This window comes from Onychostruthus taczanowskii, unplaced genomic scaffold, assembly GCF_017590055.1.
Source record: "Onychostruthus taczanowskii isolate IOZ18803 unplaced genomic scaffold, ASM1759005v1 scaffold23, whole genome shotgun sequence".
Lineage (NCBI taxonomy): Eukaryota > Metazoa > Chordata > Aves > Passeriformes > Passeridae > Onychostruthus > Onychostruthus taczanowskii.
This window is the reverse complement of record NW_024499573.1, coordinates 9,684,796-9,703,368: the sequence shown is the minus strand read 5'-3', so window position 1 is coordinate 9,703,368 and position 18,573 is coordinate 9,684,796. Positions and strand designations below refer to the sequence as shown.

Sequence of the window (18,573 nt, the reverse complement as noted above, 5' to 3'; positions counted from 1 at the left end):
GGGCCCGCGCAGGGGCTGCCCCGGCGGCGGGCAGAGCCGTCAGGGCGGCCCTCGGCGAGCGGCCGGGTGTGGGGCTGCGCTCTGCAGGGGCTCAGCCCGCGGCGCCTGGGGCACGGGAAAGGTGGAGTCGCACGAGGCTGCCACGGAAGAGCTTAAAGGAAAAGGGTGCGTGCAGCTTGTTGATGGTGCTGAAATTGTGGTCGTAGTGTATGCCAGCGTTTCCGCGATGGGACGCCCCAAGCAGGGAGAGCCCACGGGCGGGCTGTGACCTCCCCTGGGCTGAGAGCTCTCCGTGGCTCTGGGAATAAGCCGGGCACCGAGTCCCTCCAGTGTGGTGCAGCAGAGTGGGTTGGAAGATTATGCACGTGGCGCATTGGTGGATTGTGATGCTCTCAGTGGCAGCCAGTTTCAAAATGATAGGATAAACTAGAATATGATAAATTTGCCTAACAGGCAAAAAAAAAAAAAGTGTTTTTGACTTAATATCATTAATGAATGAGCTGCTGTAGTGCCTGAGTAAATACGATTTTACTGACTTGTTCACTATCTCTGTAGTTCTAGAGAGTTACTATCCCTGTAGTTACCATCTCTTGTATTTTTTACCAGTTCTCTTCACACACTGCAGTTCAGACATCTTGTATAAGGCCTCTGCATTTGTTCAACAAATGCTCTTTCACAAAGCAAAGTTTTGGGTTGATGAGCTCAGCATCCCAGTAGTTTAAATAGAAGTGCCACACAAAGCTGTTAGAGGAGGTGCTTTCAGGAGGTTGAGCAGGGCAGTGTGTACTTTGTAGAAATCACAAAATACACTGCCTGAGTTGTGTGACTAAAGCAGTAGTTGTCTTTGGCAACTTTTTAGTTTCTAGCTGTATGGTTCACTCGGTGTTATTTAGGCACAGAAGGGCTAGGAATGCATTTCAGATGGTTTAACACTGTTACAGAGTTCTGTACAGTTCCTAGAGCAGAATAAATTCTGGTTGCCAGTTACTGCACACAGGTTCCAGTGTCTCATTCTGAAGTAGCTGAGGTGATGCCATTGGAAGGAGAAACGTGAGTGTCTGTAGTCAGTGCTGGTTTTAGAAAAGTGCTGAGAGAGTGTTAGCTCCTTTTGGGTACATTGATTTAAAGAATTTTAAGTACTGTTTTCTTTCACTGATTTTCCAGTGGGAGTGCTGGCAGGGGACTGTTAGTTGGCAAAAATGTGGTGGATGAAAAGATTGTATTTCTGGAGAAGATGATGGTTTACATGAACGACTAAATCCAAAGAAGTTTGTATTGTACTGGGGGAGCAAATGTTATTGTAGGGGAGCAAGGCATCAATTTGAAGCTATTTGATCTACATTTTGATCTTGGTTCAGTACATGCCCCAAGATGTGACTAGGAAACATGGACTAAGAAATCAGCTTCAAAGAAACAAAATATGTCAAAGAGCTGGTTTTAAAAGAGGTTAAAATATTCAACAAGGAATACAGGTAATGAGCTAAAGTAGCATAATGAAATATTGTGTGAAAAAACACAAGTGTAGTGCAGGTATTAACTCATCAGAAAATGGAAGAGTTGGTCAGGATGCTAAATGAAAACTTCACCAGAGCTTCAGGTGTGGTTTTCATTTAGATTTTGGAATGTGAGTGTGAACCTTCATTCGGGCTAGGGAATGTGGCCCAGGACAGAATGCTTTTTCCTTTGTCCTTGATAGCAAAAGTAGGACTCTGACAAGTTTATGTGCCTTTTTGTCACACTGTCCCTTGGCACTTGAGTTATAACTGGTAATCTGGTTTTTATGGTTTGTCATTACTGTAGGGGATGCTTGCATTGCGCACGGCCTGTGGCAAATGACCAAGTATCTGCTGTAGCTGCTTCAGACACCTGAATTTGTTCAGCGGTCAGTCCTGTGGTGGAAGTATGTAGTTATTCATAGCTGCTCGTGATTTGATTTAATTGTCATCCCTTGACATCTTTTGGCCTAACTTAAAATTAAAACACTTAATTTGTAAATCCTTTTCAGAAGCTTCTCATGTTGTGTTCGAATTGTTATACTTGCTGCAGTCTTTGTGTAAAATTCCTATGCATTCTGTAGAATTAGGAGGAATCTCTTTGTACATCACATTTGTACCTTATCTAGCATTAGAGGGTCTTAGTCAATGACTTGGGTTCTGGTCTTGCACAAAAAAGAGGCTTTTTCTGGAATCAGGAACATGAGATGAAGGGAAGCTAAAATAAGGGCCCCAGAAAATTTTTAGAGTAGAAACTGAACTTTGAAGTGTGTTTTTTGTTCATGCTGATGCCAAGTGCAGAGGATGCATTAATTATGCAATGAACCTCTGTGCAAAAGAGAAATGGGAAATACTGAGAATTACACAGGAAGGGGGGTAGGAGGAATTTCACTATAACCTGAGAAAACACTGTATAACCGTGCTTGAGAGAGGGAACTTACAGTTACAATACTGGCTGAAACACTTGGAACTGTGAACAAGCTGTTCTAGGGTTTGAACCCTGCTCTGGTCAGCGGTGCAGGACTTTATAAATTCGTTTTATTCAGAGAGATTAGATCAAGTAAATACCTAGATATCTCACCAATTTTGTGTAAAAAATAAACAAAATAAAAAAAAAAACCCGAACCCACAAACCTTCTCCCTAAATTGATCAAAAGGGTTAATTAAAATATGATTATGTTTTGTGGCTATGGTAATTTGTGTCAATCAGTTCCTGGTATTTACTGAAAAAGCTGTCAGGTAAGCAATACCCATTATCCATTAAACTGTGGTCTTTGGAACTTTTCAGATAATAGAAATAGTTGTGCAGTGTTTCTTCCATGAGCAGAGGAACAGTAGGGCTTAATTACTTCAGAAAGTTCTGCTTGACTGTACAATCTTTTTTCCCCCTCTTTTCTAGTACAGTTTACAGATGTGTCTATTGCTGTGTATGGTGTACTAATTCCACTGTTTAAATCTGTTAAAACAACTGTAACATTTTAATATTCTTTCAGTATTGGCTGACATTATGAAAAAAGGAAAATCTACAGTCTGTACAAACTGAGAAGTTGTGCTGTTCTGAAGTTTTTCTAGCATACTTTGAAGGTGATGCCCTTCAGAATACTGAAGATTTAATTGTGTCTTGGTTACAAGAGTGTTTAAAGTTTAGACAAAAGACCCTGTCATTGCTGTAGCTGTCAAGGTGCCAACATCTTCAAGATAAAAACGTCCTTTTTTCCCCCCTTTTCATTGCTTAATAAGCAGGAGGACTGGATCCAATGTACGCTGGCCATTGCATGTCACTGCTGCCTGCTAGGCTGAAAATATGCTGTTTAGTCATCTGGGTGCTCTGTAAGTGCGAATGACGGCACGATTGAAATGTGCCAGCTTTAGCTGAGCGCCCCAGAAGACTGGGGTTAGTGGAAAAAGACAGAAGTGTTCTACAGTGAAAATAATAATCTTGATAGATTTCTAACCTCTAACTTTTGAGCTTCCCATCTTGTTGAGATACTGTAATACTTGAAATTTTATCTGCAGTTTTTTTCCTAGGAGAATATTGCGTTGTCAATACATTTCGCTCTTTTGAAACAAGAGCTGGTTTGTTAGATACTGCGATCACTGGGGTATTATGATAGCCAAAAGTGGAAAAGTGAGGAAACTTTTATTTAAGATGCTAAGTAAGGGGTAGTACTCAAATAAAAAAGAGACATGAAACTTTTAATTTGTTGGTCTGATTTGGAAGCAGCCCTATGAGATGTAGTACAGTCATTTTCTAGTGTGTTCTCTTAATTAAAATTCAGGAGGCATTTTCCTGTTCCCTGGCTTAACTGAAGTTCTTGCTGTGCTTTTGTTCCATATCTGAATAGATGTTGTTGAAAGCCAAAGTGTAAGGGAGAACTTTTCAAAGCCGGCATGACTCACTGAACGGTGAGAATATCACAAAGTGTACAGGCAGCTGTGTTCACAGGGCTGTTTTAAACTGACAGCTAACTTTTCAGTGGAAGGTAAGCAGGAAGGTTTTTAACTGTTGAAAAATCTACAGTAACTTAATTCTGATATAAGATACTCCTCATGGTATTTTAACAGATTGGCAAGCAGTGAGGTGAACAAAAAAGAATGAAGGGAACAAGAGATGGTTGATACTGGGTAAATTTGAAACAGTTTGCTGTAGCTGAGTTATTGTGGGTATGTGTGTTCATGGGACTCATAGGGAAGTCTGTCATCTTGGATAGTTGATAAAAAGTGTTGAAATCAAATGGAATTTATGTTGAAACCTGTTTGATTATCTTTGCTGTCCTAAGTTGAAAAAGTAAAAAGGTTTGGTTATAGATGTATGCATGAACTAAACAGCTCTAAAACTGGTTCTTAGGTCTTGAAATTAAAATTTACTGAGGTATCATAGATACACAAACTTTAAATATGTTGGTACTTATACTATATTTTTATGAACTGTGGCTCCAGGATGAAATTTAGTTAAGATATGTAAGTAAGTTGTTAGAAAGTTTACATATTTTGAAATGTAAATACATCCAGTAGTTAAACATTGTGTTAATTTTGTCTTGAATACACAAAAAACCTAGTTGAGCACTGACCTGAGTATGTGAAGGATCTTAATTATATTTTTTCTCTTTCTTTGTAACTTGCATTATTATTATTTAATTGCCTTTGTGAAGTGTTATGACCAGGGAAGAAGGTTACAGAGAAGAATTTAGCTATGACAGGATGCCAACTTTGGAGCGGGGAAAACAAGAGAATGGAAATTATATACCAGATATCAAATCCAGTGACCTTCAGCTGTCAAAGAGGCTGCATCCTTGCTTTAGTTACAAAACATGGATATTTTCTTTGCTGATGGGAGTAAGTACTTTAAATTATAGCAAATTTAAAAATACAGGTGAGGCCTTAGTGCCCAGAAATCTGTTCTGTTTGACATCATTTGAAGACTAAGAATTTCATCACTGATAGTATTGAAAAGAAATCTTTGTAAAAATAGAAACGTATTTAGCAAATTTGGAATGTAGACTGTGTGTATTCTTTGACTATTTTTTTTACTAATCAGAGGTGGTATATGAAGGCTTATTTTTATTATTAATATTAATCATCAAAGCAGAGAATAAGTGTGGTAGTGGTAAATATCATGTGTATGTATAAGCAGTGCTTTTTGGTAGAGTATATGAAGTGTGCAGATCATATGCATTCTTTTAAAAATACTTCTAACTATTAAATATACTGTGGCTGCCATGATAGCATTTTGGCATTAAAAAGATACGTGGTACTTGATTGCCACATTCATCTATCAGAGTGCAGTAGCCACATAAGTATTTGTTATAATCATTAATGTAGTGAGGTATATACTTGTGCTTCTTACGCCATTAACACAGTGATTTGAATTTTTGTGTTCACTGCTAGAATCACAGGATACTCATCTTGCATGTACATCATATGCTTCTCCATGTTCTGAGCCAAGTTAATTAAACTTCATTATAGCAATTAGAATTTGATCTTTTCTTTTTCTGTCAGCTTGTGTGTTTTGAAGCATACTTTTTATTAAGAATTAAGATTGTCTCACTGTTAATATGGTAAATGCTTGTTTATGCACAGTGAATAAAAGTATTGCCTTATTTTTATGGAAACAGCTGAGCATTTTTTTAGCTGAGCATTCTGACAAACTGCAAGGCTTGGATTTCCTTTCAGATGTACTGTCACATGAAAAGAGAGGAAAAGAAGTGCTGGCTTTATTTGCATTAAATTTTCTCAAACTTAATTGTCCAAAAGAACAACTGTCTGTAATTTACTGAGTAGTTGTAAATTTTTAGAGATAATAATGTTTAATGATCATTTGCTGAAGTCATATTATCAAGAAGAATGAATTTCATGGAAAAATGAAAGTGCAGTTTTATTAATAAACTCTTAGATTAAATTCCAGTTCGATTTTTCTCCCAAGTGTTTAGTCTCTATTAACCCTTCTCAAAGACAGTGTCCGGAAGAGAAAGTCTGTATGCTGAGCAATGTAAGTCACAGTGAACAGAACCATCTACTTCAGGGAGCAGTTGCCAACTGTAGAGTGACATCAAAGTGGCTGATGGGCTGGTTTTGTGCAGGAACAATTCGATGAGCATCAAGCACAATTTCAACTCGTGGTTCCATAGACTGTTCTTCCAGTCTGCCAAAATTCTGTGTGTGTGTTTATAGATGCACATACACTTTCCTTATTTTCTGTCTTTTTTTTGACAAGGACTTTTTAAAGACCCCCAGTCATTTTCTAACATGAAAAAAATACCCAAATAAAACAAAAGAGCCATTCTGTCTCTTACCTTTCCCAACCCCTTCAAAGAAATGCCTACTCAGAGGAATGACAAGGGAAACCAAAATAATGTTAGTAGAAGACACTAATTGGTTATTGCAGAGTGTGTAACTGTGGTAGTTATAAAATAAACTTGTTAAGGTAAGAGGAGTAGCTGAACATTTTTGGATGTGCTGCTGGATGAAAGCAGGAAGAGAATTTGGAGGGGTGTAGGAATATAGTGGAAGAAACTTCATAAATGTATCCCAATTCTATTTTTACTGCTGTGTTCCAGTTGGCAATTGCCCAGCTGCCCACATGCATAATGAATGTTAGACTCAAGCAGGGAATGCAAAGTAGAGACATAGCTGAAGTTTCTGAAACATTTTTACCACTAAACACTGCAGTTACCTTTTGACTTATATTGAGTTATTTGCCAGGTTAGGACAAAATTCTTGATTTAAATATGTTCATTATTAGGTCTTGGTAACCAGTGAATATCTTCAGAAGTCAGCATATTTTGATATTTTTCTTCAAATTTATTCGCACAAAAACTGCATTCTTAAAAGTAGCTCAATTTGAAAGGGATTGATTACTGTCTGATTTATGTAGATTGATTTATGTCTGACTAGTTGTTTTTTTTTTTTAAACCCAAGTTTTATTCATATAAATTTATTTGTTGCTTTACAGACTTGCCTCCTTATTACTTCTGGATTTTCACTATATCTGGGAAATATTTTTCCATCTGAAATGGATTATTTACGTTGTGCAGCAGGTTCAGTAAGCATTCTTAATTATTTGCTGTTGCTGTTTGACAGCAAATGCAATAGTAAATAATTTTTGTGGGTTTATGTCTTTTATTCTGTCTGTCTTTTTCTACTATTTTTCTTCATGGAAGATTTAATTATATTTAACAGTTCATTAAATGGAATTTCATTGCATGGTTAAAGGAATAACTGTTGTCATAAAGACAATTGTGTTTGTGTTACCATTTTTGTTAATCAGCTTACCATTGGCATGCAAGATTAATCTGCTGAGCAGTTTTTCTGTGCTTGATTTTAAGAAAATTTTTGTTGTTATGTATTTGGAAAGTTTTCTGGCTATATGCTATCAAAATGTATTTCATATTATATCTCAAAACTTTAATTTTTCAGTTTATTTTGCCATAATATCCAAGTACCCAAGCAGACTAAAGTTCTCTTGAATATTATTATTTGATTAGTAAAGTATGCATTAAAGATGGCTGACATTTTCCAGAGCCCAGTATTTTTTCTGTACTTTGAGGGATGCATATACATATTTACTGTATTATATATGCTTGGTTTGTGCTTTAGATATTAATGTCTCATGTACTGGCTTTGTTTATGGCAGTATTCTGTCATTGTTATTTTCTCACCTTGACTTATATATTTGTTTTTAAGTTAGGTCCAAGATTACTTGGAACAAACAGGTCCCAGGAGTTGCTCTATGAATGAGTTATCACTTGGGTTTCCACTAAAGGTGTTGAAGTTGGAGGAGTTTAAGTCAGTGTCCTCACAGATACCTTATTCTCTGCAACACTGGTTTAGTTACTGAGATATCTCTTTCTCTGCCCCTGATCTTGACTCTTTGAACTTCATGTTTAAAACTTTCCAAAGACCTGGTAGATCTTTGGATGCAGCAGGTTATCTCGTTGGGTTTGAAGGTGTGTATGTTTGGTGTGTGTATGTGAAGAAGTTGTAAGAGCTCCTACTGCAGTTGGTGACGTTGGTGCAGTCAGAAGAGCCTGGAGGGATGTGGAGCCAGCTGGACACCAAGTGTCTCATTTAGCCTGAGGCTGAGTTACTCTCTAGACTTTCACCATCTAGATTAATACTTGCATTCAGTTGCCTAAACATAGTCCAGTAGTGTTCTAGGAACTCCTGTGTATCCAGGACATAGAAGAACGTTTTAATTATGTCAGTAAAAGTCATTTAGGTGTTGAGGAAGTGCTGCCAAGAATTTTACATGTCAGTATTAATTTCTTTATAGCATTCCATTGTTAAGCCATTAGTGTTCAGGTGTGTGGGAGGAGAATTAGAAATGTGGCATTTATTGCATCATTCATTATTTAACATAAGAACACTTTTATTATAATTTTAGTAGGCGTTTGTGTAAAATAGAGTTGAATCTGTAATGGAGCCATGTATGTTGTGATGGGGAACAGCTAAGGGACAGAGAAATTACTTTGTGAGGACTTTTCATTTGTGCATGACTTTCCCATTTATCTTTGCCCTCAAGTAGGGAAACATAGTTCCCAGTGAGCCAAATGAACATCCCAGGCACAGGTCTCCAAGTGTGTCTTGACTAAGCAGATTTTCACAAGATTTTCTTCAGAACTGTTTTGAGATTGGGAAAATTTTAGCTTACTCAACGAGGATGATGTTTGTTTAAACAATGTGCAGGCCCAGTTTGGGCCTGTTTTCCCCTGCTCAAGGATCTCAGTCTTCTAGAGTTAATTTAAACTAATGAAGGCATGAAATACCTCATGAAAGACTTTCTTTTACTCATCACATTGTGCTGGATAGTTAGTAAAAACTGAGGGGTATGGAAGGTATATTTAAACTTCTTGCAATTCTTAGACACTGATTGTGATTAATGAGTTCAGTCAAGTGAAACATTTTCTTCAGAGTTTCTGATCTTCTGTTTGTCTAAGTGTACTGAATATGAATTCAGACACATAGAATACATCTATAAAAGTATGTATAAAATTCCTTGTGCAGAAGATCCCACTAGTCTTTTCTTTTAATTTTCCCAGTGTATTCCTTCAGCAGTTGTGAGCTTTGCTATAGCAAGGAATAAAATTAATGTGGTAAGTATGAAACTTTATTGCTAATTTTATGTATCTCTCTTTATATCTATATCTATCTATATATATCTGTATGTGTGTTCATATTCCCTCTTTGTTTAAAATAAGAGAGAAACCCATTCTGAAATTGTTTTTCAGATACCAAATTTTCAGATTCTCTTTGTCTCTACATTTGCTGTTACAACAACGTGTTTAATTTGGTTTGGATGCAAACTTGTCCTCAATCCATCAGCTATAAATGTAAGTTACTAAAACAATTACTAATTGTGATACATTTATCTTTGTTAAAAAACAAGGCGGGGAGGACATTAGGTGGCTGGAGATCACATGTCATTACTTTGCTGCCAATATCCCAGTGTTCCTGCTTGGTCTGTGAGGAGAGATCATACAACAGCAACTTTACATTTCTCTTTGCCCAATGTTAGTTACTTGCAATAATATTCACAAGAATCTAACTTATTTACTCTTACTTTTTCAACTTTTGTTATTTACTTCTTGTACCTGAGTCTAAGTGAGATAGTCCATCAGTTTAGTTACAGTGCTTCTGGACTCAGACTTGTGCATCTACTTGGCACTGCACTGCCAAGTGTGACGTGTGGCCTTGCCAGCTCATATCAGTATTAGCTCTGTGTCAAAACATGTCTAAATCCTGGGAATTTTTAATCTGGATTAAATTGTTCTCCAGGCCACACATTTGAACTTCTTATCTGCCTAACAGTTCCTGTATTCTTCATTATAGCACATTTTCTAGAATTTTGCCACAATGGCATTTATCGTTGTTTGCATAGTTAGTACAACTGTACAGTCTACTGGGTACAGCAAAGCACATAGTTTGAATTATCATTTCCTAAAGTAAAGTGAATTTCAGCATCCAAAAAAGCCTCCTAAATCTGTCACTTGCTACTTTTTTCAAAAAACACGTTGCAAGATACATGTCAGAATATTAGAGAAAGACTGAGATTTCATCATCAACAAAGCAGGTCTGACAGGAGGAAACAATATCATTCTGTTGTAAGTTTTTGAACAATGGTTTGCTGTAATTGTATAGGTTTGGAATGGTGTCAGTTCTTCCTAGACTTTTGGTACTTTTCCCCAGTGGCCTGACTGACTACCAGATATATTTTGGGCTGCTGATGGAAAAACGTGGTGCTTTTGAAGACAAGAAAGGGAGATCCACTCTGCCTAACTTGTGTGCCTGGAAACTATTCAGTCCATGTAGTGTAGGTACCTACCTCTTTTCGTGAGAATAATAAGGAACAAAAGAGCAGTGCTAAGTATTGCATTCACTTACTTGTCTCTTGAATATGAGCAATGGCAGCATCCATGTTTTTTTGCAGTGTAGTCTGCAAGTGTCATGAACCCATGAAGAGTGTTTGTGAATGCTTTACCAGCACTAAACAGGGCACAGAACTGGGATCCTTGGTGCAGTTCTTTGGTTTGTGTTTCCATTCAGTATCCAATATGGTAGCACACTGTTTGGGATTGCAACCTAGGAGTTGTGACCTGTGGCCCTCCTTCCCCTGAGAGTCTTCCAATGGTTGCTTCAGTGTTCTGGGTTCACATAGAAAGGCCTGCGAAAAGCAAACGTACCCAGCAAACACTCCCTTATCATAAGCTTCTCTTCTGGAAGACAGTGATAAAATCTTCAGGCAGAATATTTCCATAAATGCAGCAAATGTTTTTTCCTTAGGTTAGGCATTCTAAGAATAATGTTATTCTTGAAGTTTGTCAAGAGCTAAGAAAATAGATAACAAAGTACGTAATCAGTAGATGTGTCTAAATCTGACAGAAACTAGACAACCTGCCTAATCATGCTAGACTCAGCCCCTTCCTTTATTTTTAATATGGAAGACATAACTCATGTCTGGGATTTTGCTAACAGATAAATTTCAACTTGATTCTACTTATTCTGCTGGAAATCTTCATGGCAACTACTGTGATCATTTCAGCAAGGTCTACCGAAGACTGCTGTACAAGAAAGAAAGTAGGTACCCTTAAAGATTGTGCATGTTAAAAAATTCTCCATTTTCCTGTGTTACGTATGCTGAAAATTTATTGACAACACCAGTACATAACTTTGCATGCTAAAGCTGTATTTGAACTACAAATAAAAATACTGTACTAAACAGTTATTTCTTTTATCTTTTAAAAGTGCAATGACCCCTCTGCAAAATTACCTGTTGAAAATTATATAGCACAGAGTTCTTTGAATGTCTTATGCATGGGCATGGCAAATGTTTTATTTCTGTTTTGTAGAACAAAACTTGATGTTTGAAACATTAGAGTACTATAGCTTGTATGTATGCAAGCTATACCTTTTTGAAGCCTGATGTAGAGAAAGTGTTTGTCTTGTATGTCAGTTTGGTGGTATCTGCACGACTCCTCTTGACTTCAGGATTTGGGGTTATTGATAAAATTTTCTTTATTCATAAGTGCTTTCCCAAACCCCACCCTCATTTTTCTACAGCAGTATTTCTTTTAGGTAACAATGAAGCAAACATAATATGCCATTGGAAATACTGATTGATAAAGTTGTGTAGTGCCTTGTCCTCCTTTGGCTGCTGCTGGTGCACATCTGTAAAGCCTGAAGGCTTAGGAAGAAAGTATATTCTTTGAAGGTGGAAAAGGGAGACAAGATGAAAATATTTCATCATTGAATGGTGGCTGTGGAACAGCCAATCTGATACTAATTAGTTTGGTTTTAATGTAATTGATGTGGTCTTACCCTGGAGAACACCTTGATGTGTCACTGTCACCTCTTCTGGGCCAACCATATATTGCATACCACTGTTAGGATCTGTAACAGGCTGTACAGATATTAGAAAGAAATTTATTTCTTTGTATATTTTTTGTCATTATTTTTTTATTCTCCTCTAGAATGCTGCACATGACAGTGCCATTGTTTTGAGCAATGTCAGCTTTCCTGCTCGAATTCTGAAGTCATACTCAGTAAGAAAAGCATTGTTTCATTGACTCAATTTATTACTGCATCTTTGTAAGTGCTAAGGTTCTTTAAAGCCAGGAAGAGATCACTGTAGTTAAGAACCAAAAGAATAAAGACAAAAATGAGAGATACATAGTAAAATACTTCCTTTTAGAGAATTGCAAGATAAATTATAACTGCTCTTTATTATGGGAAGGAGACTACTTAATGACTAAACGATAAATAGTTTAAACTGAACTATTGCTAGGGGGAGCTAATAAATGAAAGCATAAATGTGTATAATGAAGCTGATCTTGTTTCCACTTAAGCTAGCTAGTGTTTTGACATATTTTAGAAATGGAAAACATAGAGTTAATGCCTAGCTAGTAGCATAAATGCATTTTATTCTTTACACTGAGGTCCTTTCTATATGCAAGTAGGAAATTTTGTGTTCAAATACCTTATTAATAATTGGTGTGCTCTTATTTGTTTTAGGTAATTGAGGTGATTATTGGAATTTCGTCAGTATTTGGTGGAATAATTGCTTTGAATATGGATGTTCTAGTCGCAGGTCCATACCTCTCAGTAACATTCTTTTGGATCTTAGTTGCTGTAAGTAGTGCAAATAGAAGCTACTCTTTTAAAACAATGGCTTTTATTAAATTTGTTTTTCACTTTTCTCCTCCCCACTGGAGTATTTATTTGGCTCTAATATTGTTTGGGAATTGCTGCTTAGCAAATGAATTGGAACTTCAATATACTTAATATATTTATGCAATATTTTTGATCTGTTTTGGCTTGCAATACTTCAGTAAATTGTTCTGATACATTCTCAGTCCTCGATTCAGTAAAATGGAAATGAGTATTAAAACAAGGGTATTGGAAATGAGGTGTTCTGTCAAAAAAAGTCATAGGTTTTAGAATATTTCAGGCTGCAAAAGAAATGTTGAGTTTAGGTTTAGCATGGTAGAATCCTTAGAACATCTTATTTAACCTCTCAGTTTCACCTGTTTTATAAGTCAGAGACTGTGGTTGGTAACTCTTATCCCTAATAACAGCCTGTACCCAAAGCAGTGGATTAATAAAGGATGTTGTGCCACCCTGCTTGCCACGAAGGAACTGATTGAGAAAGAAGACAATGATCACTAGGTTTATATATGTGTCTGTAAAGTCCCTTTGCATGAAGTAGAAAAAGTTCATAAACAAGCTTTTCAGCATTCAAAATACACAAAATAAAAAAGCTGTGAATAGTGGGAATTACTGTAACTCAATTGTAGTTTTTGTAATTTTCAAGTCAATAAATACTTACTTTGTTACATTCTTTTGCTTAGTGCTTTCCAAGTGCTATTGCAAGTCATGTAGCTGCTGAATATCCAAGTAAATGTCTGGTAAGTGTTTAAAATTCTTTGACTGTCATTAGAGTGGAATAATGCTAAGAAACTCTGCCTGATAGTGGACACTAATCAAGTTTGCTCACTTGTTTTTCGCTGCTTCTACAAAATGTGGCAGAAATATGTAGCAGGAGTGTTAGCTGGTATCCCTTAAAAGAGCTCCAGTAGGTCCTTTGGAGACTTAATTTCATCAGTTCTAGAAAAGAATTTGAAGAGTTTGCTTGGTTGTTTGGGGTTTTTTTTTTTTAGTTTGTTTTGTTCTGCTTTGCTTTTTGGATATTTTGTAGTGATTCCTTGGGAAAAGATACTACTATAGAAAAATGACTTGCCTCATATGGTATGCCAAGAACTGCTTTCAAGCTCCTGAGAGGAGGTTCCCTTTTTCTTTCATTTCAGTTGTGGTTTCTGAAAAAAGAATATTAGATGTGCAGGCTATGCTGGACCTAGAACCTATTTTAAGCAAATTTTTCATCTTTGTGGATGGCAACAAGAACTAATAATATTCAGTAGAGTTCATATATTCCTTGTATGTTCTAGATGTGTAGTTAAGGCTCCTTAGAATATCTGTTCTAATTAATAGTCATGTGACCTTATTTAAGTGAGTAATGAGGCATAACCACAACTGAAGTCAGAATATAATCCTATAGGGGAGATATTTGAGTGAAACTCAGCTGCTGTTGTATAGCAGTAAATTTGCCTCAGGACACTCAAAGGTATTTGCATAAGATATTTGAGGTTCCAAGTCTGCAATATCTGTTTTTAATTCTCATTAATTCATATAAATTGAAGAATAAATGGTGGCTTCTGTACTGGCTCTTCAGACTGGGTATTACTTCCTCTATGTGTGTGTGGAAGGCACTTGTAAAATAAAACAAAAATGTCATCATCTGTATTGAATGAAATATGAATTACAAACCAGCAGTGTTTTGGCTCAGAAACTTGGGTTATACAAAGCTTGCTTCTGTATCTTCATGAAATGTGGATGGCTCTTAGTATTTCTCTTTTATGTATAATCTTACACAGTTTTACACACTTCTGTTACGTTTGCTTCAAGGAGACATAGCTCAAAAACTAGAGTTAATTTTTTAGATTATTATTTAACCATTACTATCTTATTTTTTAGGTTGAGGTCCTGATTGCCATTAGCAGTGTTACCTCTCCTTTGTTGTTCACTGCTTCTGCATACTTATCCTTCAGTATCATGCAAGTTGTTGACATCTTTAAAAGTTATCCACCTGCTGTTAAAGTATGTGTTTTTATGCAGTTGAAAAATGAACTTCTATATGTTACAGTAGCATACAGTAGCAAGGCAGTAGCAAATTAGGGAATATATGAAAACAAGGTACTGCATTATAAAGATTGAATGAAATCTTACAGAAATTACTTAAAAACTCTTGTTTGACTTACAAGTGAAAGTATGTTACATCTATTGGCACCCTGGAATTGTAGTTTTAAAAAGATAGGATTTTATTCTGAAGACACAGTAAAAATAATATACAGTATGCTACAGTCCTTGGGGCTTTTATAATTTGTAGTATTTAAATTAAAGATTGGAGGTTTGCTTGAGGAGTACATTTTTCTGTTTCTTAGGATGTTTATCCATCGTTGGGACTATAAGCTTACACCTGGATTTATTCAAAGTCTGGATTTGGACAGAGAAGAAAAAGTTTGCAAAATTTAAAGCATTTCAGTATGAAGTGTTACCTGTGCATTGGTGAAGAGGTTACTTGTGCTCTACTGGCCAAGTGTTTGCCAATCCCTGATTTTGTTCAAAGGACCACTTAGGGGCATTAGACCAATGTCATTAAGAGTCTCCACAAGTCATTAAGTAGTCTCGTAACTTTAGAAGAAAAGAAAGAAAATGCTTATTAAATTGATATTTCAGGGGCTGGAAAATCAACTTCTGCATATGTGATCCTGTTCTTATTCTGGAGGAGTGTACTGTGTTGTTGAACCTCAGGAATGATGACATACCCTCTTTAAGTAGCTTCTCCTGTCACACATGTTGGAGACAGATGACTACACTGTCTAGACAGTTGGTGTGACCCTGCAGAGCCTTTCTTACATTCTCTGCCTTGTGTGTGACTGCAGTAAGAGTGGGCTGCTCTGCACAGGGCGATGAACTATGGAGGAGGAGGTAACAGCAGGACAGAGAAAGAATGGTGACTTCATTGGCAAGCAGGGCAGTCCTACAGCACCCCAAAAAACAGTAAAGGAAGGCAGGTCCAGCCACAGTAGCCAGGTTCAGTGATTGCCAGGTAAGTCCACAGTACTGAGGCAGATCCAAGGTCATCCAGGAACTCGGGTCAACAGGGCAACGTCAGAGCCAGGAAGGCACAAGGCCAGGCCCAAGCATAGCTGTGACATTGCTTAGGTCAAAACCAGCAGAAAGACTCTGTTTTAGAGGATAGTTTCCTCAATTCTGTTGCATTTCCAGAGGAAAAGATAATTTGCCAAATTAACATTTTTTTAGAAGTTATAGCTCTCATTTACTTTCAGCAAACTCAGGTACTAAAATTTTGGTTGAAACTTTATGCTGAAATAAACTTTAAATGATAATTTGATTTAAAAAGTCTATATAGGAATTTTTAAAGTATAGAGATGGGAACATTATCAAATATTTTATTCAAATAGTTAACAACATATGTCTATTTTCAGCAATCTTATGATGTACTCCTGTTGCTTCTGATGCTGATGCTGCTAATTCAGGCATGCCTTACTATTGGAACTGTAATACAGTGTGTGAATTACAAGACAAAAATGAAACTACAAGATTCAGCATGGACACCATCACAGGTTAAAAAACAGGAATACAGAACAACAGAGGTTTGTATTTATACCCACTAGAAAATTTGAAAATATCTATTTTGAAATGCTTTTTTAAAAAACGTTTTGTGGTCTTAAATTTTGATCTTAATTCAGACCACAATTAAAAGCTCTTCTATGAAACTTAATTTTGTAATCAAGAGGCAATAGTTTCCTGGTTAGATGATAACTGGGCATGACATAGGACACAGAACTGTACTCCTTGGGCTTTCCTCTGCTGTACAGAGCTAGACCCTGAATCCTTAAACACTCTCAGAGAGTAACTCATGCTTACTGCACTAGAAGGAGAGTGCTGCATTCAGTCCAGCACTGGATAGAAAGCACTGGGAGCAGAGACTGAAATCAGTCAAGTCAGTAAACAGCTGCTAATGGAAAGTGGAAGCTTTGGAATGATGTCCCTTCATGTTGCTGAGGATATTTGGTGTAGGTTGCTTATTTGCTGGATCTGTGTCCTGAGACTTAGGTTCTGTATAAAAGATGAAGCACAGCAGTACTTCCACTGCTGCGAGTCATGTTTTGGAGCATGGGTCGTGGCATGGCCTAACAGATCTCTGCCGGAGATGATTTAAAAAGTATTCCTGCTTTGCGAGTCACTGAGAAATTAGGCTTGAGAAATGCTAAAAGGAGCACTTTCTGTGCAAAAGCAACTCTTTTTTGCTTACCTTTTAGTATTTAAACACATGAGTAATGTTGTAGATGAAGTTGCAAGTCCCTTTGGCTTCTCAGAAGTCTGTGTTCTTAGGCAAGACCTTACTTTGCTTGCGTGTATGTAGATAAATCTTGTTTCAGTTGCACCACGGTGGACTGCTTCTGGCTTTGGGCTTAAAGGTTTAGGTGCAAATGCTTTCAGTCATATTTTAGAAAAAGACTTGAAAAAATGTCTTAAGTAACATGTTTAAAATAGAAATTTGGCCAAGTTTCTTAGACCCAAATGTTTCAAGTATTATACGATTTACACTGTTATATTTTATATCCTAAATATAAATGCTATTATATACAAAACTATACAATTTACAAATGTATAGAATATTTTAATAGCTCTGGCTGTACCTGTTCACATTCTACTAGCTTCTCTCAGGTATTTATTTTCTTGAACTTCAGTTTATAATCAAAACATTTTTTCATGTTTGCATTTGTCTTAAATTTGTTTACTTTTAGGTTTCCAATAATACCTTAAAGGATTTTGACAAAGATAAAGCTTGGAAAGCAGTTGTGGTGCAGATGGCTCAGTAGTTTGGATTCTACAAATGCAGCCAACACAGCACAATCCAATAAAATAAATCAACTGTTTGAATGAAGGTTTAAAAACTTCCATTTTTAAACAGCAATACAGTTGCAGCAATAGGAGCCTTGGAATAACACAGTAAATGATGTATCTTTCTAATAATTTTAAAATTTGTTGATAATATTTTTAACACATCTGTCTTTTCTGTTGGTATCTGTAGTCTAGTGTTTAGAAGATACCTTTACAAAAAGGTAATGAGTTGCATGGATTTATGCTGATGGCAAAGTAAAATATTGCAATATGTGGTAGGCTTCATATGTTTGCAAGAGATTGTTATAACTGCAGTTATGCAGTCAGTGTGACTGATAAATGCTTTTGTAAAGTCATGAGTACAAGTCATAATTGATGTTTTTGCTTATACTTCACTTTTGTAGGAGTTGTAAAGTGTTCTGCATCTTATTGCTTTTATATAAATAAAAGTCTTTATTATGTGGAAACTTGAGAATGTGGATTGACAGTCTAATCTGAGAGGTGACAACAGAATATTCTTTCCCATTAAACTTCAATTTCTGGACTGTTAAAAGGGGGAGAGGCTTTTTCTGAGTCCTGGGACACATAAGGTGCTAGCCAAAACTAAAACATCCAACAAACAGAAGCAACTGGCCAAATAACAGGAGATACTACTGATATTGAAAGAGGGTTTTTAAATTTTTTTGTTTTAGATATATTGCTTTTCATTTATTTATTTTCCTAACTATCTTTAAAACCTATGCAACTTAACTGCCCTAAAACAAGGGACATCCCCCATACAGATGACCTTTTCTTGTAGCTGAACTAGATTTCAAGCACTATTAGAATTTCCATGTTAATAGGAATTCTGGGGTAACCAGGGTGATAGCTGCTGACAAGGCGGTGAGGTTATTTTTCTCCTGGTTTTATTGTTGGGTTTTGAGAGGTTATAGATTTTGAAGTTCCTTCTTTTTTAAATCTGAAACAACTCAGATCATTTGTTCACAGCATGCTGCAAAGTTGAACTCTTTGCATTTGAGAAGGGGAAAGAAAGAGAGAAGGGTGTGTAGTGTGTGGAGCCTTTCAGGTACATGAGCATGTTTCTTTTCATTTTGGG

At 36.5% G+C, this 18,573-nt stretch overlaps 1 protein-coding gene across 5 annotated transcripts; it reads left to right on the top strand.

The window, feature by feature from the left end:
* Positions 1–4,649: 4,649 nt before the first annotated feature.
* Positions 4,650–17,946, top strand: MLC1 (modulator of VRAC current 1). 5 transcript variants are annotated; one of them, XM_041405410.1, is made up of 11 exons: positions 4,650–4,829; positions 6,946–7,035; positions 9,032–9,085; positions 9,221–9,322; positions 10,965–11,066; positions 11,960–12,031; positions 12,501–12,617; positions 13,337–13,393; positions 14,520–14,642; positions 16,055–16,222; positions 17,381–17,946. In XM_041405410.1, the coding sequence occupies exons 1-11, from the start codon at positions 4,650–4,652 to the stop codon at positions 17,453–17,455; spliced, it is 1,140 nt and encodes a 379-aa protein (XP_041261344.1). In that variant the 3' UTR covers positions 17,456–17,946. The 5 variants fall into 5 exon arrangements, with proteins under 5 accessions (XP_041261344.1, XP_041261346.1, XP_041261347.1 ...); XM_041405412.1 differs by lacking the exon at positions 6,946–7,035 and having other exon boundaries at positions 17,381–17,455; XM_041405413.1 differs by lacking the exon at positions 9,221–9,322 and having other exon boundaries at positions 17,381–17,455.
* The last annotated feature ends 627 nt before the right edge of the window (positions 17,947–18,573 follow it).

What these genes read in the sequence shown, in the direction of transcription:
- MLC1 (XM_041405410.1), top strand. Translation starts at nt 4,650, where the DNA reads ATGACCAGGGAAGAAGGTTACAGAGAAGAATTTAGCTATGACAGGATG. An exon ending in CAAGGAATAAAATTAATGTG is followed by an intron (nt 9,086 to 9,220) that starts GTAAGTATGAAA and finishes ATTGTTTTTCAG; the next exon opens with ATACCAAATTTTCAGATTCT. An exon ending in TCAATCCATCAGCTATAAAT is followed by an intron (nt 9,323 to 10,964) that starts GTAAGTTACTAA and finishes TTTTGCTAACAG; the next exon opens with ATAAATTTCAACTTGATTCT.